We start from the raw sequence: 21913 nt of genomic DNA on the forward strand, positions 1-21913 counted from the left end.
TTCCTTTCTCGGGATAACTAATGCACTCTGTCTATGTACAGGTACCCTTCTCAGTATAGATTCCGGTACTCCATATTATTGTCTTGTCACATATCTCAATAACATGAGTCTCTAAAGGGCCCCTAGGTACATTCTATCTGTACATAGAGAATCCAGGTTCTATTCTGTAATCAGGGATTCATTTGTTAAATTACATGAAGGCCTAGGGCCTCCGCCGATATAGGCAGGGTCAGGCCTGGATTTTATTAGATTGATGGGCGTAATACACACTTCTCCATTATAAGTGTTAATGTACTGATACTTAAACTAGTAGACCGTTTTGTGGTATAGGTATAATGTCTATATGGATACACATCCCTAATATAACAAGCTCAGGTATAGAGTCCTGTTGAACGACCTTCCTGCCTCCACTAACATTTTGCTAGTTTACACAGTGTTTTCTACTGCAACATCTCCAGACTGAAGTCCGTGCTGTAGAGCATTGGGTCTTAGCCCACTGAAGCTATTCCCCATACCTGACGGGGCAGGTTGCTGTGAGATGAAAAGGTCAGTGACATTCTACATAGCGTCCAGAGGGCTTTTGGCCGCTCACAGGTAAGTGGGCTTACCCCACTAATGCTCAACCTGTCATTGCATAGCCGCTTCTCCCTTATGCACCCTAGCTGCGGTCCTAGCAGCCATCTGCTTCTTTAATCAGTTGGCTCTACACTTTAGAGCTTCCCTGGTGCATAGTTTCAACATTGAGATTAGTGACACTCTTCTACTAGATCTGTTGGGATTATGGACTGAAGCGCTTTGAGGGTCTAGGGCACATCTTTACATTAAAGTGTGACAGTCAATATGTCCTACGCAGGGGGCCTGGTGGATTTCCTGTTCAGTCTCTGTGGATGTTTTCATCACATTGACGGGTACCTGACTGGTACCTTCAGGGTTGTCCTAGTGCTCTAGCCTTGTGGTATGGAATGCTTCCCTATATTGGTAGCTTCCTGCGTGGCTGTTGCATCCGTGCTCTATAACTACTAGGGTATCCTGGTTGCTCACCCTATGTTCAGGCCAGCGGTTGGTACTGCCTACGCACTTCCATCATGTTGGAAGTTGTCTGTTGTTTTGAAGTTTGTGGTTGTGATTTGCTTTTCGACTGCAGGTGTTCAGTCGCTGTTTTCTACTCTGTTTTCAGAATGGGTTGTTCTGCTGTCTGACCCTCTGACAGGTATTGTAATCTCAATCCTCTCAAAGCTGCCTCGGCCTCATTCCCAGTGTGATCTCCACTCGTTGGAGACTTCTATGGTCTCTCCCTTCCGCTGGTTTACAACTTTGTAGTAGTTGGACTTCCAGAATGGTTCATGGTGACTGTTCGGCCTTGTCTTTTACCTTTCTGCATACTCTGTTAGGAGTCTGTGGACAGGATCAGTTCTGTTTCTGTAGATTGGTATCGTTATACTTGTATCTTTATGACTATGTCCAACAGTGCTGGTATTCTGCTATCTGCGACTGTTGCAGCTTTCTGTTTCTGAATCTGGTACGGTTTTCTCGAGTTTTGTTCTCGGGTTACTGCCCTTCTCATATGGATTCGGGTTGGAGTTCTCTGCTCCCAACAGTCCGGCTTGGTCTGTTTTCAGCTGAGCTTACAGCGTTAGGATGCTTCTCACCTGAGGGTGTTTTCTCGCTAGCCGCTTATTCCATTCTATTTACGCTGTAAGTTGTGGTATTTCTGTGTCTGTTCCGCAGGGAGTTCTGATTGTCTCCTGGCTCACGACATTTGATCCTCAGCTCTTGCCTTTCCGTTGAACCTCTGGTTCTTGGCGGTCCCTGTTCGGTTGGCCAAAGGGTTGGCATGTTCTCAGCGCTTCCCACCCAGGAGGTTGGCTTTGGGACGTCCCCACTGTCTTGAACTCCAGTGTCCCCTAGTGGATGAAGGAGAAAACAGGATTTTGGTACTTACCGATAAATCCCTTTCTCCGATTCCACAGGGGACACTGGACGCCCGCCCAGCGCTGCATACCTGCCAGTTGTTTCGTTCCTTCTATGGTTGTGTGACTGCATGATTCCCTGCAGTGGTTTCCTCTGTTCTCCTTCAGTCGGTCTTGTTCCGTTCTGTGGTCTTCTCCTTCTCCTCGTTTTCCTGTTGTCCTCCGTCTCTTCTCGGGCTCAGTTCTTAAACTGGGGCTGATGGGGCATAGAGGGGGAGGAGCCAGTCACACTTCTAAATTATTTAAGGTGCCAGGCTCTACTCTACCACCGTCTATACCCCACTGTCTTGAACTCCAGTGTCCCCTGTGGAATCGGAGAAAGGGATTTATCGGTAAGTACCAAAATCCTGTTTTCTCGATCATATTATCTGGAGGACACTGCCAACCATGAGGACATTCCAAAGATGCAGCTAGAGCAGGACACACTCAGCTACGGAGAATGTGGGAGCACTCCTATCTGCCTCCCTCCTCTCCTGGAGAACCTTGCTAATAGACTAAAATTAAGAAAATATATTACAGCTCATAAAGCTGCTCCTACAGCTATCGATGATGGTGCCTACTGCATGGGCCCATAAGTCAAACTGACATCTGAGAGGCTTCTGAGAGTGGCTGATGGGATGCAGAGAAGGGCTTAGCTACAAACAAGTTAGTTTGATGTGCCCAGCTGCTCACAGCACCTTCTGCACCTATTGGTTAGCAATGTCCCCCAGACAGGAGGACAGAGCAAGCCAATTGTCTCTAAAATGCACACCCCTTCTATGATAAAGAAAATAAGGCATGTTAAAATTATACAATAGCCCAAAGACAAATTATAGTATAAATTTAAACTTCCACTTACTTTGCCTTCCTCTCTTGGAATTATGACATTCTCATAGCGGCTTCGGCACTGTTTAGATGATCTGTAGATGCGACTGCAGGAGTTCACTACATCGCTAACCAGGTCCCAATTTGGTGTATGAGCTGGTGACACAATTGCAAGATTGAGAGGGAGTTCCAAGAGCTGTTTCACTGCCTGTAAGAGACGTACATGACATTTTATACAGGCTGCCCGTAAGAGATGTACATGACATTTTATACAGGCTGCCTGTAAGAGACATGCATGACACTTTATACAGGCTGCCTGTAAGAGACGTGCATGACACTTTATACAGGCTGCCTGTAAGAGACGTGCATGACACTTTATATAGGCTGCCTGTAAGAGACGTGCATGACATTTTATATAGGCTGCCTGTAAGAGACGTGCATGACATTTTATATAGGCTGCCTGTAAGAGACGTGCATGACACTTTATATAGGCTGCCTGTAAGAGACGTGCATGACACTTTATACAGGCTGCCTGTAAGAGACGTGCATGACACTTTATACAGGCTGCCTGTAAGAGACGTGCATGACACTTTATATAGGCTGCCTGTAAGAGACGTGCATGACACTTTATATAGGCTGCCTGTAAGAGACGTGCATGACATTTTATATAGGCTGCCTGTAAGAGACGTGCATGACAAATATACAGATTCACATTCTCTATACTATGTAACAAGTGGTATGCGGTTAGGAAGCCGGCGGTCAAAATGCTGACCGCCGGCTTCCCGACTGTGAAATCCTGGCATGGGACTAATGATAGGCGTCGAAATCCTGACTTCTATCATTATCGACCCGCCGAAATCCCGACGCCCGGCATACCGAACGAATGTAAGCAGGGCGTCGGGTGCGGATAGCTGCGGGAGGGTTAGGGGCTCCTGGGGGGACAGGGTTAGGCACCCCCCCAGGGAGGGTTAGGCACCCCCTACCCGGGAGGGTAAGGTTTAGGGTGCGTTTAGGTTTAGGCACTAGGGTGGGAGGTTAGGGTTAGGCACCCCTAAGGGAGGATTAGGGGGGGAGGGTTAGGATAGTTAAAATACTTACCCTGTCAGGATCTTCAGTCTTCTGCCTTCCGGTGTCCGTATTACATACGCCGGGCTTATGTCCGGCAGTATGTCATACCGATTCCTTAATCCAGTGATTTTGCCTTCAAATGCATTTATATCATTACAGCCTTCAAGGAGTATACAGTTATCTCAAATTGCTATATAAAATAGGATGTTTATAATTATGTTAAATCTTTTTGCTGTAGCCATTGAGGGGAAAGTGTCTTTCAGGAGTGCCTTTCACTTTAAATATTATAGTGTGTAAAACATCATCATCTTTCATATAACCATCCTGCTGGACACTCAGTTACTTTTTAACCAAGGCTCGCAGGAGAGAATTAGAGATGAAGTAGGAGCATAAATGATTGGGTATGAATGGATTGCAACAAAAGGATTTAATGAAAAAATAAAAATGCTGTTTCTTCTATAATCCTATGGGGAACAGTAGACCCTGTGGACTTACCAAAGCTTCCTCATCTGGTGGGAACCTTACACTAAAACTGGTGTCTATACCTGCAACATAACTAATATGTACAAGTAAGGCCCGAAGACCATGTGGCTCCATGACGCCAATGCAGAGCTGAAAATTGTGCTGCGACACCTATGATGCACTCACCTATCTGGTAGAATGGAGCATCACATAATACTTACGTGGTCATACCACAATAGAAGTGTGGCTAATCACAGCAGTGATCCATCTTGCAATTGTTTGTTTGGATACATGTATCACAGATGATGATCAAAATATCATCCGATTTACTGATATCTAGGGGCAGTCTGCACTATGTCACTATGTCCATATAAACACAACTGAATTATCCGATTTCTGCTCGCACCTCCATAGGCTGCAAGCAGAAAGTCAGCTAATGCTACATCCAGTGAAGCTTCCCAGTGCCAGCTCCCATCTAACTGATTCAACCCCATGCATGGGAAGTAATTTCTGGTCTCTGTGGTGATTTAGCCTCTTAAATGACACAATTCTAGCAGTGGTAGCATAGGGTGACTTATTTTAAATCTGCAAAGGAGGCAGAATAGAACAGCTGTCGCATATGAACAAATACATGCATTTATAGTACACATTTACAGAAGCAATGTTATTCTTACCTGCAGCAGGGCCCAGTCCTCACTGATTAACCACTCTGGATTGTCAGGTCCAGTTTCCATTATTGGCTTGATCAGGGTTGGCAGAGGTTTTGCAAATTGGGTTTGCTGTTTTAATAGTATATTCTTTTTCTGCTCTTTCCCTTCTTTGCGTATTTTAAGTGGGTTTGGAGCTGCTCTGTCAAACAGGGAACGAGGAGGAACAGCAGCATCTCCATGCCGCATCTTCTTCTTCCTACCAGCCGCTAAAACACAGACACCTTAAGGTGAGAACCTTGGAGCATGTAACATGTCAGTAACACAGCATATATAGGATTCTAGAATATATGTGCAGGCTGTACCACAAAACTAGTACAATTAATCTAAAATCACATGCAATATTTATAGAAAATAAAAGTAACTTTTAAGTCAAAAAATTATTTAAAGTAAACTTTATTGTGATCCAAACTGAATGTGATCTCACCAGCTGGATCGGTTTTGTGTCTCTTGCGTTCTTTTCTCACATAGACCGGGGGCAGTTTAGACTCAGGAATGGGGTTCGTATCGTACATTAGACACATCACTGAGTCAATATAAATGTCATTTTCATCTTGTGGTGGAGTAGGTGGTGTCCAGATCTATGGAATTAAATAAACAAGGTCTTGACTTTTAACTCAACCAAATATCTTTTTTTTTTTTTTTATAAAATAACACAAACAGCTCAGAAAGAGTTACACACAATAATTACGTTGGGAAAAAAAAAAAAGAAAAGACAAGAGACTCACGGGCATTATTTCTGTTTGCCCATCTGGTTCATCATAAATGAAGTCCTAAAAAAATAGATAAAATTATAGATGTAAGTAGGGCATTTTGCAGCGTATACAGTGGAGCTCATGGGGGCAGAATCAATTAGCCGCGAGATTTACCCCGCGACTAATTACCGGCCTAAATTCCGGCGGCGCGGGGAAAAGCTATTCAATTAAATAGCCTTTTTCCCGTGCCGTAAAATCGGGACTCGCGTAAACAGCGGAATAAATGTTTTTTTTCCTTGCGCGCGAGGTCGATATTACCTCACACCTACATGAGGTGAGAGGTAAAAGTCCGACAGCGGGGACTCCCGCGTGAGAAATCCCCGCAGCTAATTGAATCTGCCCCATGGTCGCAGGTTTACAACATGCTTTTCTAAACTATGTAGTAATATCTGTTATTTACTTTTCACTCTTGACATTATTACATCATTAAGTTGGTCATGGTTAGTCCTCTTCTCTCTACAGATGTGTCCACATACATCTTACTTCCTTGCGCATTCAACAGCCCTTCTAGTCACGCCATGCCGTGGTGTGCCTCAGTAGCACCAAGCATCTTATCGTGCGACTTTTTACCTTCAAATGCTGCCAACACTAACGTAGTATTTTGCATACAGATACACCCACAGTCGCATACAAAATAAAGACAATCTGCATATCAGTTTAATCAGCAGAAGCTGCTTGTGCATATTCACATCGCTTTGCGAATAAGAGGCATTTGAAGATAAAAATTAGCCCGAAAATACACTCTGCGCTACCGAGTCACACAGTGCCCATGAGTTATGTTTAATGCGACTTGTATCGCACAGAGATAAGATGTATGTGGACACATCTGTACTTACACATTTCAGCTCAGATACAGTATATGCTAATGGAGATGACCACATGTGCATTCTGTGTCACTATTATCGCGCTGTATGAAATATAAAATGTCTGCGATCCTAAAGATATATAAAATTGTCAGTGAACCCTCAAACGAGTTGGTAGCTAGTTTGACTATTGCCAGCTTCTATATTTCCAGAGAGATTGCTTTCCTCTGGCACCTGCCACTTGTGAGTTCTAATAAGCAACAACCATGAAAGAAGCATGCAAAACACCAGCATATACAATCACAGGCTTCTGGATTTGACAGGGAGAGAGTTAAGGTGCGTATCCACTAGCAGATAATGGAACGCCAGTACAATTACAACATCCTCCTTCCCCTGTAGTGCCTACACTAAACGATATGCTGTTCAGTGCAGGCACCCTCCCTCATCCCTGAACATGGTCAATCTGTCGTTATCAGCAGATTGACCAGGATGTTCAGGCAATGATTGCTGTCAGAAACGACCAGCAGCAGCGTGCATCGCTAGTCGTTTCCGACATTTTCATACCCGATTAATGAGCGATTGAACGATAACGATATCATTCAATTGCTCATTTTAAATCGGCAATATACGTGGCTTTAGGGTAAGAATTTGGAGTACCCAGAAGACCATACTGTTATATTATACATGCATCATTAGCGGATATACCCTTTGCTTTGTCAGCGAACTCTATCGTGTCTGTCGTATACTTTGTATTGTTATATATCAAATTACATAGTGTAAACACACTATTAACTCATCACCATTCATGAGAGCCAACTTTCCCCATTATAACAATGTTTAGTACATTTTAAAGGTAATAAAACTTGTCCCAGGAGCAGAGTTACTATTGTACCACTGTCATACTGGAAGTAAGCCATTTGTCATGTTAACTCATTGTCTAAATGTTCTCATTTTTCTCAACATTTCTTTCATTAAACTAAAGTACTAAAACTGTGAGACATTACCATGTTATACGCATCCTCTCGTGTGTAGGTCAGCAACTCATCCTCTTCATCTTCCCATTGCATCCTCTCCTGTAATTCTCTGAGGTGTTGTGAGTCCCAATCTTTCCTAGCTACATTCAATTGCTCCTAGAAAAAAAAAAGGAGATAGGATGATGGTATGAAGTGTTCATTATATCAATATATGTTATATCTTCGCTACAATCCATCATGATAGAATTATTGCTTTTGAGTTGTGAATACCTATGTAATATACTTATAAGGGAAAAACAGTTCACATAGGATAAAACAGTCTTGTTTACATTAGAAGTTGTAAAAGAGTAGGGAGATGGGGAGAAGGGAGCAGAGGAGGAAAAGAAGGAGAGACGACAGAAGAAGGAGAGACGACAGAAGAAGGAGAGACGACAGAAGAAGGAGAGACGACAGAAGAAGGAGAGACGACAGAAGAAGGAGAGACGACAGAAGAAGGAGAGACGACAGAAGAAGGAGAGACGACAGAAGAAGGAGAGACGACAGAAGAAGGAGAGACGACAGAAGAAGGAGAGACGACAGAAAAAGTAGAGAAGAGACAAGAGGGGGAGAAGGAGAGGAGAGGGAAAATAAGAAAGGAGGAAAAATGAGAGAAGAGAGGGGGCAAGGGAGAAAAGAAGACAGGGAAAGAGAGGGGGAGAGAAGAGAAGAGAGGGGGAGAGAAGGGAAAAAAGAGTAAAGGGAAGAGAGAAGGGAAAAAGAGTAAAAGGAAGAGAGAAAGAAATATGTGGAGGGAAGTGAAAATATGGAGGGAGAGGGAAAAGGAAGAGGCAGGGTGGAGGACGAGAGGGAGAGGAGGGAAGGTATGTGCAAACACATTTGGCAAGTATGGACCAATTACCATGGTCACTCAACAAAACAACATGCTGTGCCTCACACAGTGTGCTCACCAATCTGGTAGAATGGATCTTTACAATATAATATATAGGTTTTGCTACAGTAATGTATGTGTGGCATCTCAGTAATTATCCATCTAGCGTTTGTTTGGACGTACTGATATCATAAGCAGTAATATCTATACATTTGAACTACACAGGGGGATAAAAAAACGGCTGCATTACACAGAACCAGCCTACAGAGCACGGTGTGCTTGCTTACTACATACTGCCAGGGAGACGGCTGCATCAAGCTCTTACATCAAGACTACCTCACAGTGAGCGGTTTATCCACTTTATCCTAAGGTACTGTACCCAATTTACGCCATCACATGGTATCTTCACAGTCAGGTACACTACCAATCATCGTGTACCAGAGAGGACTATCCATCGGTTATGATATCATCTTTATATGACAGCAAATCTGTCAGTACTGCCGGGACTCATATTAGTGCAAGTTATTTTGTATGTGTATAAGTTCTAAAAGTAGATACTTTTAACCAGAACGTTCTGAGGAGATTGTATTACATTGTTTCATACACTATCTTCTTTAGAAAAGGTTCTTTTTAATGATATTTGTTATTTTTATATTACACATTAAGTTTTTTCAGTGTGAATTTTCTGTGCATTTGAATTGTCAATAAATGTATTAAGTACTTTTCATCCAGTTCTTTTGTGGTATATATTGGATCGCGCAGCTTTTTTCTGGTATTTCTACACAGTTGAACACAAGTCTGCTCCAATAGTATGATAAACGGATTCAGCTAGAAACCTGTGCCGTCTAAATATTGTCTTCACAAGTTTGTAACGAATATATCACAACAAAAATGCAATCATTAAAATGCCCTGCAGGTGCTGCAGTTATGAAAGAGAAGTGCCTGGAAATATATTAGTAATACATTTAAAGGCCATCTAAATTATTTTCCCCTTAAGATACCTACAACTGCTAGGTTTCTACTGCTGTTATAAATCAATGTACAGAACATCATAAGCTTTGCAACTCAGTTAATATGTTCTTCCAAATTAACAAGTACCTCAATGCATCCAGGAGAGTCACCTACGTAGCAGGCATGAAATAGTTCGAGGTAATGTAGTGCATATTTCTCTATCGGAGTAAGCTGAAAATAAAACACATGTTAAATAAAGTGCAAACTGTGCAGAGTGGAAAAGTAACACCCAAACATGTATATATGTTCTTTATAATATATATTTAACCCAGAAGGGTTTTGGCAGACTCTAATTACACTTCTTCTAAAGTGGCGTTACTATGACACCTTTTTATCAAATCATGTAAGCAATGTTTACAATTATCTTATTAGTTCAAATCAGAATATCTTTAATTCTTCATAAGTGGCAATTAGCCTTCTTTTTGAGTGATTTTTGGTGAGTGGTTATAATTTTAGATCACACTGGATTTCCTACACATTATCTAAGAAAATCTCTGGTTGCTCAAGAAGGAAAAACAAAACAATAATGGTGCATACACACGGTCAGATTAAGAAAAACGATAACGATGGTCGATGAGCGGGCATGGATGGTCGATATCGATATTAACCATAGCCCGTGCATGCAGGCCAACCTGGTCAATATCGACCAGGTTAGCCTGTTTACTATAGGGACCTGCGATCAACGATTGTTACATCGTTTGGGGGTTGGTGCATGTTGCTGGATGTTCGATATCGAACATCCAGCACATGCAGGATGATCAGACAATGATATCTGATCGTTGTCTGACCGTCCTGGGTGTACGGACCATAAGAGACACTTGGGTCTGCAATTGTTTCACTGATGGACATACCGATGAACATATTAAACTACTATCAAGCAGCTTTGTAAAGCACTATTGTTTAAGCGCCCTCTACGTGTTGTTTTGGAGGAAGGATAGATAGGGATAGATAAATATTCATGTGCTTTTAGAGTTTTTATTGGTAGATGTCTTTTGAAAACAATGGAAATTGCAACTTGTATGAAGAATGTGAAAAATAACTAAAACTATTTGTCATATTAGGGAAAAGATTATACTGCAGCAATAAATCAGATACAAAATCAAGACTGCCACAAACCAAAAACACAAAACTTAAATATATTTAACTTTAGATCCTCACTTGCTGCATCACGTCACACAGCTCCTGTAATTGGGAAGGTTCCTGGTTTTCTAATAATTCAGAATCATTAGAAGTAAAGATTCCAGCATTTGGCTTTGGAATATCTTGCTGGATATACTCAGTAATGTCTTCGTCCTGACCAAACTCTATTTTACCCAGTGCCTGTTAAATAATACAGAGGAATATGATGTATGCATGCATAAAGCAGAAATGCTTGGCTGCAAAGTGAGCTAGTTACACTTAGAGAACATATTGCTAATAATGTACTATTGTGTGGAAAATGCGAGTACAATATATTTCCTTTTCATACTACGGGGGACACTGAAAACACCAGAGTGGCAATGGTGAGGAGTGTGGGCTTTTTGGAATTGGATGTAATGTGTCATTTAATCAAATTCCAAAAGCTCACACTCATCGCCATTGCCTGGGAGTTTATTTATTCTAATTACTGGAGCTGTGCGCAGTTTCCGATAGTTGCTTCTGGTTTTTGTTTTTTCTGTTCAAAACTTCCTTTCAGGGCGTGACGCTTGTGCAGCCTGCATACATCCCCAGAGGCTCCTTGGGGTCTCAACCTCGTGCTGACAGCTTTACAATACCCTCTTTTTGAAACTTTGGTGGCAGAGCTGGGGGCTTTGCCGTGTAGGTCAAGGAAGATCGCCCTCTTCACTCTCTGGACATTGTAAGGCATTTTTAAGGACTTAAGCACATCTGTTGGTCCTATATGATGTTCATATAAGAGGTTGGCCTCCCACCCAACAGGCCATAGTCAGGTGCATTACTTTGATACTTTTCCAGGTTTCCATTGAGATAGGACAACCTGTCCCAGAAGACGTTAATTTACACTCCACCATAAGTGTGTCAGCCTCCTTTGTAGCGCAGCACGAGCCCTCGGCTAAGAAGCTGTGCTTTCATCTGGCTGTAGTGCACTACTTCACAAAATTCTATGGATTCAATATTTTTACATCCAAATATGCCCACTTTTGACTTGGGGTCCTGCACACAGCTACCACTAGGCAAACCCTCCCTTAATGACCACTTTGGAAAATCCACACCAGGGATGGCTCCAGAGGTGGGGCTGCAGCGCAGTCCAAAATTCAAATAGGGGAGTCACACCAACTGCCACCCCAAACACTGCCACACATCGCCGGCCGGGACTCACTGGCTGTTGGTGAGGATCCCCTATTTGAATTTTGGACAGCGCTGCAGCACTACCTCTGGAGCCGCCACTTGCCCAAGTGTATCCAGTGTACCCCACAGGATGAATGAGAAATAGAATTGTAGTAACTTCTTTTTCCTGAGCTTTCCCATCAAGTTCTTTGTTCTCGGTTATCTTTGTCAGGATTGTGGGCCTGATTCAGGAGTACACGCAAGTGCACTGCTGTTCGCAGAATCCCAAATATCGGGAATCTGTGCGTGAGCAGGACCCCATTCTGAGAGTGTGCACAATGGGTCCTGCTAGTCGCCCGCAGACCCTTCTATGCCTCTGCCTGATTGACACGCAGGAGGCATTTAAGGGGCGTTGTGGGGTCGGCCAGCATTCCCGGAAACGGGGCTGTCCGCCCAGTTTTCTGGGAGGGGCAAACCCGGGACTGCATCGACCAATGCAGTGTCCTGGGCTAGCAAACCGGCCAGCTTCAGTAAGCTGAGGCTTACTCACATGACTGGCGTTCCTGCGTCATTCACCATCGCAACCATCGATGGTCGCAATGGTGATCCCAGCCTGTGACCTCTACGTCGCAGTGATGGGATTGCAAATGCAGCAGGGGGTATCATACACCTCCTGCTGCATTTGCATAACAGCAAGGACTACATGCAGCTTTGCAATTGCGATCTTTGCTGACGCACCCCTTGTGGTCCATGCTTGATAACATTGTTCTCTCCTATAGCTCTTGTTCTGCCCTCTTGCTCCCCGACATTTTAAGTCTTAGTGAAACAAATTTTCAAATGTCATCCAGCCAATGGCATAAAGAGGAGGAAGGAGCTTGAACTTTTTTGGAGTTCTGTTTAAAGGTGCCCAACCTTCTGTACTGCAACTCTAATCCCCAGTGTATCAGGTGTGGAACTAAAGAAAAGAATTTAAGTACAAAAATCCCATTGAATAAATGTTTTGACCAAGAGTGGGTACACACTTGCACGACAGCGGCCCGTTTTCGGCAAATAGGAACAACAACTTAGGCATATTGCGCAGTGTGTATGCCCGTTTGCATGCTACCACGGGTTGCCTGCGATATCGTGTGATTGGCTGTGCTACACAGCCAATCACACAATATCATATGCGGGGCTGTGCAGTGTAATGAAGGACAGAACAAGATATCGTTCATTACATCGGGTAATGTGTACCGGCAATCTTGCATGGTCAAGGTAAATCGTCCCGACAATCAGCCTTAGACATCTGTAGCTCATCACTGCAGCAAACTAATACTCTGCAGAAATAAGAGAGCCAAGATAGAATTTCAAATTCTGGCAAAAAAATACTTTAGAATAAACAAGGTTATAGCCATTTTTAATTAGAAATATGTCAAAAGGTAAGTGATGATATAACAAAGTTATGACAATGTCAATAACCATTAGATAAAACAGATACACATTAGTTAAGACACAATGTATGGTTATCATTATTTTCTAGTTATATCTGAATGTTCATACCTCCACAAATGGCTTTGCAACCTTTGGAGTGATGATGTCAGAAGGAGATGGTTCCTGGGATAGCAATACAAACTCTTCAGCTTTTACCCTGAATCCAGAGTCATCCATTGGAGAACAGACTTCAAATAACTCTTGGATAGTTTGCTAATAAAAAAGTTACATTAGGAGTTTTGAGATTTTCCTCATAAAATTATCGATTTGTTAATATGGATGGATAAAACAAACTTCTGTGAAAGTCTGTGACACATACAGCAGCACATACCTGGGTTAAAAATGCCAGAGAATAGTCACTACCCTGAGCTGCCACCTCTCGAATGAGATCCTTGGTGCCATTCCTCAATAGCTTCTCCTCTATAGAATTAGCACTCACCAGCCTGGAGATGGGGAAATCAGAATAATAAGTCATATTCTCAACCAATTTAACAAGAGATGGCTTTATAACCTTGTAATTCTTTACAGTCACAGCTAAAAGGATAAAGAGCATCACTAGAGCCACACAAATCGATGAAAAAAAAAAAAAAAATCCCTCTTCGTATAGTAAAAATATGTTATATGAAATATGTGATGGGTCTCAGTTGGGAACCAATGGGGGTGCCACTCCAGAACCTTATAATCATACAAGAGAACAAAGAATAAACCAGAAGGTATAGCCCAAGTGCATAATACACTATGCAAAAGTGCCTAAAGTCATGGGATAGATGCTTAGTATTGTTTAGGACACCCCCTGGCCAGCAGAGTGGCATTGATTCCACAAGTGGACGGAAAACCTCTGGGGAGATGTTGACCCATACCGTCTGGATAGCTTTCCACAGCTCTGTAATATTTGTAGGTGCAGGATCTTGGGTGCAAATGGACCGGCTCCATCACGTCCCATAAATGCTTGACTGGGTTTATGTCGGGCGAACGGGTGGCCAAACTATTCGTCGGAACTCTCCAGAAAGCTCCTCGAACCAATTCTGGACAACTTGGGACAAATGACATGGTGCATTATCTTGCTGAAATATTCCATCGTTGTGGGGGTAAAAGTCCAAGAAAGGCTGCAAATGGTCATCAAGCAATGCAAAATAGTGGTTACCGGTCAATGACATGTTCAGACCAGCAAACCCAACCCAGCCACATGAACATACTATTATGGAACCACCACCAACCTCCACGGTGCCCTGTTGACAACTGGGGTCCATGGCCTCATGGGGTCCACGCCACACCCGAACCCTACCATCAGCTAGAAACAACTGGAGCCATGATTAATACCATGCCACATGTTGACAATCCTTTAGTGTCCAATTAACAATGTCACGAGCCCAGGTGAGGTGCTGTGTCCGATGTCATAGTGTTAACACTCTGGTAGGTCTTCGGCTCCCACATCCAATGGAAGCACAGAATGCTGCACTGACTTGCTAGATAGAAATCTGGTAACTCCTGCATTGAATGCGGATGTGATTTGAGCCAGTTCCGCTTGTCTATTACCTCAGACAATTCTGGTAAGACGCTGCTGGTCACGATCATTAAGCACTTGTGGTTGGGCACCCACTATAATGCCCCGTTCAAATGCTGATAATTCACGTTGCCTTGCCATGAGCAGCCTAGCCGGTGTTCAAACTGACTCATGAGATGTCAGATTACAAATGATGCAGGTCTGGGCATTTCCAATACGTCACAGTATGGTGACGTCACCGGACATAACCTTGATTTATACTGCTATCCCATGACTTTTGGCATTTCAGTATAGTTCTCTATTGAAAAGTAAAGCATAACATTTACTTATCAAAATAAAAACAAATGAATGTATAATAATAATCAGCAAAAGGATTAAAAAACAGGATTTTGGTACTTACCGTTAAATCCATTTCTCCGATTCCACAGGGGACACTGGAGCTTCATGACAGTGGAGTATAGACGGTGGGTTGAGTTGAGCCTGGCACTTTAAAAATCTACAAGTGTGACTGGCTCCTCCCCCTCTATGCCCCATCAGCCCCAGTTTTAAAGAACTGAGCCCGAGAGGAGACGGAGAACAGACTGAAGAACAGAGAAGGAGAACAGGAAAAGAAACAATCCAACATACTGACACACTGCAAGAACACAGCAGGCTGCAGTTGTAAACAGTCACACAACGAAAACAGACCAAACTGCAACAGAACTGAAGCAGAACAAGCAACTGAGAACAGGCAAGAAGCACTGGGTGGGTGTCCAGTGTCCCCTGTGGAATCAGAGAAATGGATTTAACGGTAAGTACCAAAATCCTGTTTTCTCCTTCATCCACTAGGGGACACTGGAGCTTCATGACAGTGGGGACGTCCCAAAGCTACCCTCCTGGGGGGGAGAGTGCTGAACGCCCTGCAAGACACTACGACCAAAATTTGAAGCAGAAGCCACAAAAGTGTCAAATCTGTAGAAACGTACAAAAGTATGAACCGAAGACCACGTCGCTGCCCTACAAAGCTGTGAAGCCGAGACACCTCTACGTGCCGCCCAAGAAGTACCCACAGAGCGCGTAGAATGCGCAGAAATGGATACCGGCGGTGGTCGAGCAGAAGCAACATATGCCTGACGAATAGTCAGACGAATCCACCTGGCCAAAGTTTGTTTAGACGCAGGCCAGCCACGCCGATTAGCATCATAAAGGACGAACAGAGCCTCTGATTTACGTAGCCCCTCAGTACGGTACACATAAATGCGAAGTGCCCGAACCACATCCAAGGAGTGAGAATCCCCAGAAGAGTCCGACAACGCTGGCACTACAATCGGCTGATTCAGATGAAAACCCGAGACCACCTTGGGCAAAAAGGAAGGCCGGGTACGAAGTTCCGCCCAATCTTCGTGAAAAATCAAGTAAGGGGAACGGCAGGACAAGGCTCCAAGTTCAGACACACGTCTGGCCGAAGCCAGGGCCAATAAAAGGATCATCTTCCAAGTCAAATACTTCAATTCCACCTCCTGCAAAGGCTCAAAGGTGGATGACTGAAGAAAAGATAAAACAAGATTCAGGTCCCAAGGAGCCGTGGGTGGCACAAAGGGGGGCTGAATTCTAAGTACCCCTTGAAAAAAGGTCTGAACCTCCGGAATCAGAGCTAGGCGACGCTGGAAAAAAATAGAAAGAGCAGAAATCTGCACTTTAAGCGATCCCAAGCGTAACCCCGCATCGAGGCCTTTTTGAAGAAAAAGAAGAAGACGTGGTAAATGAAAAGAGGAAGTGGAGGATCCACGACCTTCACACCAGGAGATATAAGCCCTCCAAATGCGATGATAATGCGCTGATGTTACCGGTTTTCTAGCCCTAAGCATGGTAGGAATGACCGACCTAGGAACTCCATGGCTTCTTAGGATGGCGGTCTCAATAGCCACGCTGTTAAACGAAGCCGCCATAAATCCGGGTACACACATGGACCCTGGTGTAGAAGGTCCGATCGTAGCGGAAGAGGCCAAGGTTCGTCTGCCAGAAGGAATAATAGATCGGAGTACCAAACCCGACGAGGCCAATCCGGAGCCACTAGGATGACGGTGGACGACTCTCGTTTGATCCGCTTGAGAATCCGAGGGAGGAGCGGAAACGGTGGGAACAGGTACACAAGGCTGTACGGCCAAGGGATCAGTAAAGCATCCGCTCCCACCGCTGCCGGATCCATGGTCCTGGAGCAGTAAAGGGGTAGTTGATGATTTATCCGAGATGCCATCAGGTCTATCTGTGGTTTCCCCCATCTGCAAACCAGTTGATGAAAGACCTCGGGATGAAGGGACCACTCCCCGGGATGAAGATCCTGACGACTGAGGTAGTCCGCTTCCCAGTTGTTGACTCCCGGAATAAACACTGCGGAAATGACCTCTACGTGTCTTTCTGCCCACAGAAGGATGCGACTGGCTTCTCTCATTGCCATCAGACTGCGGGTTCCTCATTGGCGATTTATGTATGCCACTGCCGTGGCGTTGTCGGATTGTATCCGAACCGGAAGTCCTCGTAACAGAGGAGCAGCCTGTATCAAAGCTCTGTAGACTGCCCCCAGTTCGAGAACATTGATTGGTAAGAGGGACTCCTGCTGCGACCAAAGCCCCTGGAAGTGATTGTCCAGAACCACCGCTCCCCATCCGCGGAGGCTGGCATTCGTGGTGACCAAGGTCCAATCCCAAATTCCGAAGCGCCGACCCGCTAACAGATGCTCCGTCCGAAGCCACCAGAGCAAGGATATGCGGGTCCGGGGAGACAGACGCACCAGCCGATGCATCTGTAGGTGGGACCCGGACCACTGAGACAGAAGATCCAGTTGAAATATTCTGGAGTGAAATCTGCCGAATTGGATGGCCTCGAAGGAAGCCACCATTTTCCCCAGGAGACGGATGCAAAGATGCACAGATACTTTCCTGGGTCTGAGCACCAGACTAACCAGCTCCTGTATGGCTATGGCCTTGTCCCTTGGCAAGAATATACGAAGCAGAACAGTGTCTAGAATCATTCCTAGGAACTGAAGTCTCTGGGATGGCATCAACTGAGACTTCTGGAAGTTCACAATCCATCCATGTTGAATGAGAATCTGATGTGTAAGGGACACTTGGTATAAAAGTACTTCTGCCGTCGGAGCCTTGATGAGTAAATCGTCTAGGTACGGAACTATCGTCACCCCCCGAGAGCGCAAGTGAGACACCATGACGGCCATCACTTTGGTGAATACCCTGGGAGCTGACGAGAGACCGAATGGCAGGGCCTGAAACTGGAAATGAGCTTCCCTGATGGCAAATCTGAGGAAAGCCTGGTGAGGAACCCAAATTGGGACATGCAGATAGGCGTCCTTGATATCTATCGACACCAGAAACTCTTCTGCCTCTAGTCCCGCAATGACAGAATGGAGAGACTCCATCTTGAACCTGTGAAATGAAAGATACTGGTTCAAGGATTACAGATTCAGAATGGGTCTGACTGACCCATCTCGTTTCGGAACCACAAAAAGGTTTGAGTAAAACCCTTGTTGTCTTTGTGCAGTGGGAACCGCCACAAGGACCTCGGCCAGCAAAAGTTTCTCGATCGCTTGACGCAAAATTAGTTGCTTCAAGGGATCGACGGGTAAACCTGTTGTAAAATAACGCCCAGGAGGAGTGAAAGCGAACTCGATCTTGTATCCTTGAGATACCAGATTTCGAACCCAAGTGTCTGGAGAAGTCCGTCTCCAAACCTCCGAGAAACGCTGGAGGCGAGCCCCCACCTTCGGATTTCCGAGATGGGATGGGAGCCCGTCATGCCACAGGCTTGTCTGCTGGCTTGGGATCTGGATGGCGGGCAATATTTGCTTGACGTCCTCTAGCACGGCCTCCTCGCCCCGCTGAAGACGAACCTCGCGATCGTCCCTGAAATCTTGCAGATGCTCGAAAGGAAGGTCCCCTAAACGAGCGACACGGAGGAGGTGCTGATGAAGGTAGAAAAGTACTCTTACCTCCAGTGGCCAGCGAGATCCATTTGTCCAGCTCTGGACCAAATAAAATATCGCCTGTGAAAGGAAGAGCTTCCACTGCTCTTTTTGACTCCGCATCCGCTTGCCAGGCACGAAGCCAAAGTGCCCGGCGAGCAGAGACCGCCGAAGCAGAAATCCTAGCGCCTACCTGGCCGATATCTCTGGAGGCGTCTCCTAAGTATACAGCAGACTCCTGAATATGTTCTGCCAAGGTAATCAGATCTGCCCGCGGAGTGCTGGATCTAAGACCCTCAGTCAATTGTTCCGCCCACTTTTCCACAGCCTTGTTGACCCAAGATCCTACCAAGGCCGGCCGGAGAAGTGCACCCGCGGCCGTATAAATGGATTTCAAAGTGGTTTCTAATCTCCGCTCTGAGGTTTCCTTCAATGTAGTAGCTCCTGGAACAGGTAACGTGGTCTTCTTTGACAACCGAGAAACCGAAGAATCCACAGGTGGCGGGGTCTCCCACCTCTTCCTATTTTCCATAGGAAATGGGTAAAGAGAGAAAAAGCGCTTAGGAATCTGGAATTTACGGTCCGGATTCTGCCAGGCTGCCGTCATCTGTTCGTCCAACTGGAGAGAAACAGGGAATGTGACGGCCATCTTCTGTGACCTGGCAAATAACGAGTCTTCTAACGATTCTGGAGCTTCTGGCCAGAAATCTTAAGAACTTCCCTTACCGCTAGAATGAGTGCGTCAATACCTTGCAATGCCTCAGGTTCTTGTGAGTAAGTCTCTACGTCTGATTCGTCCAGCATCTCCCCTTCCTCCTGAGACGAGTGATCCGCTGCCGAATCCTCATCCGACTGGAGAACCGCCGGAAGAGCCCTCTTCTTAGATGAGCGACTTACCGTAGCTTCAGGAGCTTTAGACGCAGAACCCATCGCTTGAGCAAGGCTATTCACCGAGCGGACTAAATTCTGAGCCCACGCTGGTTCTGCTAGAAAAGAAGGGTGAGATGTGCCAGGTAGATCTCTGGCAGCCTCCCGTTCCCAACGGGAAGCGGCTAATTCAGAAGAAAGGTCCGCCATGACCCCTGCCAAACTATTTATGAAGGAGGGAGTGACAGACTGCGTGTTAGCACCGTCTGCTTCACACGTCTCGCACAGGGAAGACCCTTCGGAGCGAGCATGGGTAAATTTCTTCCTGCACTTAGTGCAGGCAAACAGCTTTTGTGATGCAGTTTTTTCTGTCCTGGATGTCATCATGTACTCACAGACAAGCACCACATACAACTCAGGAATGCAGAAGGAGTATAGGGAGAAGCAGAATTACAATAATAATGCTACTCAAGTATGGGAGCAGACAGAGCAATAAGGGAGGAGCAGAATTTCAATAATAATGCTACTCAAATTGCAGGCAGAGCAGTAGAGGAGGAGCAGAATTTCAAGAATAATGCAACTCAGTAACAGGGGCAGACAAGCATATAAGGGAGGAGCAGTCAATAGGACCAGAAGGTAGTTAAAACCACCTTCTGTAATTACAGACCCCCTGTAGAAGCTGTCAGATTTCTCCTCTCCCCCTCCGCTCAGTGCCTTCAGGGAATGTAGAAGCTCCTCTCTCTGAGGCGCCACTCCCGTTCAGAGCGCGCCAAACTAGCCCAGGCAGTGAAGGAGGAAGAGGAGGGACCTAAAAGCTCCTCCTCCTAATGGCCGCCGCTATTGTATGCGCGCGGCTTATACAGTGGGGACGTTCTCATGTGTCCCCGCACTGACAGCGGGGGCCAGCGGCACGACCGCCGCCAGTGATAAACGTGCCGGTGCCTTTTACACAAGCACCGGCACGCAGAGGCAGGACCGCTGTGAGCGCGCCTACCTAACAGCCAGCGCCGGTGTTCTATCACAACACCAGCGTGGCACTGACAGCCGCGCGCTGTATTCAGACCCAGCAGATTATTTACACCTCTCCTGCTAGTCAGGAGAGGTGTGCTACTTACCGGGCTGCTGCGGCCAGAGCGCTGGGCAGTGAGGGGAGAGCGGGGACCCGGACACAAGCCAGTGTTAGCTGTGGCGGGCCCCGCTGAGTCTGATGACTCCTAACTGCCTAAAGCAGCCTCCCCTCCATAGGGTGACCGGACACAGGCTGCAGTAGCCGTGTGGTCCCCTCTCTGGCGGCTCCCACGATGCAGGCAGACTGTCACAGCCAACAGTCTGCCTGTCCTCTTGCTTGATTCTTTTACAAAAATCATATAAAAATTTATATAAGGGCTGGAGACAGCCCCCTGTGCACCGGCTCTACTCGGGCACATTCTAAAAACTGGGGCTGATGGGGCATAGAGGGGGAGGAGCCAGTCACACTTGTAGATTTTTAAAGTGCCAGGCTCAACTCAACCCACCGTCTATACCCCACTGTCATGAAGCTCCAGTGTCCCCTAGTGGATGAAGGAGAAATAAGCTTTAATGTACTCGCCACTAAATCATTTTCACAATCCATCTTGGAGACATTAACCATGGGGTGTAGAAGGCACTGTTCAAGCAGCAGACACAATGTTCAAATGTGAATTGTTTGCGTAATGCCTCCTCATCCCCTTTACATCCCATAGTACAGGGGTCTTCAACCCGTGGAGCTGCTCCCCGTGGCCCTCAGTCTAGGAAGTAGCTGATCATTCCATGTTGTCAGCCGTTACCACGCATCTCCTTATCCCCAGCCGCTGGCATTACACTGCAGTGCAGCTCTGTCCTTTCAGCTGCTGGGACCACACAGCACAGCGCTGCTTTAATTTCCTAGGCTGCTACGCTAAGCCGCTGCACCATTGAGTGTTACTGGACACAGGGTGGACTAATCACCATTGCTGCTGACTGGGACGCTGGCGCTGAAAAGGTTGGGGGGCAGAGATTGGTGGTCGGGGACGCTGGCGCTGAAGGGGTTGGGGGGCAGAGACGCTAGCGCTGAAGGGGTTAACGGAGCTAAAGTCTCTGCTGCCAGGAAGTGACGAAATGTAAAAAAGGTAAACAGACCATGTGTTGTTCATTAATATAATATAATAAATATGGCCTTATGAGTCTGGAAGAGGTCTTAGAACCCTTTAAGTTTAAAAGTCTAAATACCAAACACAAACTGATACTTCAAGGTTTTGATGTGTTCTGTATTTTGGTTTGTCTATTGCAGTTGTGGAGTGTCCTCTATTATTTGTGTATATGTCATACACTGATTTTGATTTTTTTTTTTTTTGTATAATGCAATGTTTTGTTTTCTTTTTTTTGAATGATTTTTGCCTGTATCACCCCATGTTTTTTCTTCCCATTCTTTCT

General features: G+C 45.4%; 1 protein-coding gene across 4 annotated transcripts in view; it reads right to left on the minus strand.

Moving 5' to 3' along the window:
• The window catches only part of LOC148512088 (E1A-binding protein p400-like), a 206846-nt gene that overhangs the window by 66898 nt on the left and 118035 nt on the right, over window positions 1-21913 (minus strand). For all 4 annotated transcript variants that reach the window (XM_088482083.1, XM_088482082.1, XM_088482081.1 and 1 more), the window contains exons 29-37: window positions 13489-13600; window positions 13227-13370; window positions 10581-10742; window positions 9510-9593; window positions 7574-7699; window positions 5740-5784; window positions 5439-5592; window positions 4979-5220; window positions 2809-2982 (exon numbers count right to left, since the gene is read on the minus strand). In XM_088482083.1, coding sequence (XP_088338209.1) covers window positions 2809-2982; window positions 4979-5220; window positions 5439-5592; window positions 5740-5784; window positions 7574-7699; window positions 9510-9593; window positions 10581-10742; window positions 13227-13370; window positions 13489-13600 — 1243 coding nt within the window. The remainder of the gene's footprint in view (window positions 1-2808; window positions 2983-4978; window positions 5221-5438; window positions 5593-5739; window positions 5785-7573; window positions 7700-9509; window positions 9594-10580; window positions 10743-13226; window positions 13371-13488; window positions 13601-21913) is intronic.

The sequence above is a fragment of the Taudactylus pleione genome, unplaced genomic scaffold (genome assembly GCF_031769625.1).
Source record: "Taudactylus pleione unplaced genomic scaffold, aTauple2 ptg000282l, whole genome shotgun sequence".
NCBI lineage: Eukaryota > Metazoa > Chordata > Amphibia > Anura > Myobatrachidae > Taudactylus > Taudactylus pleione.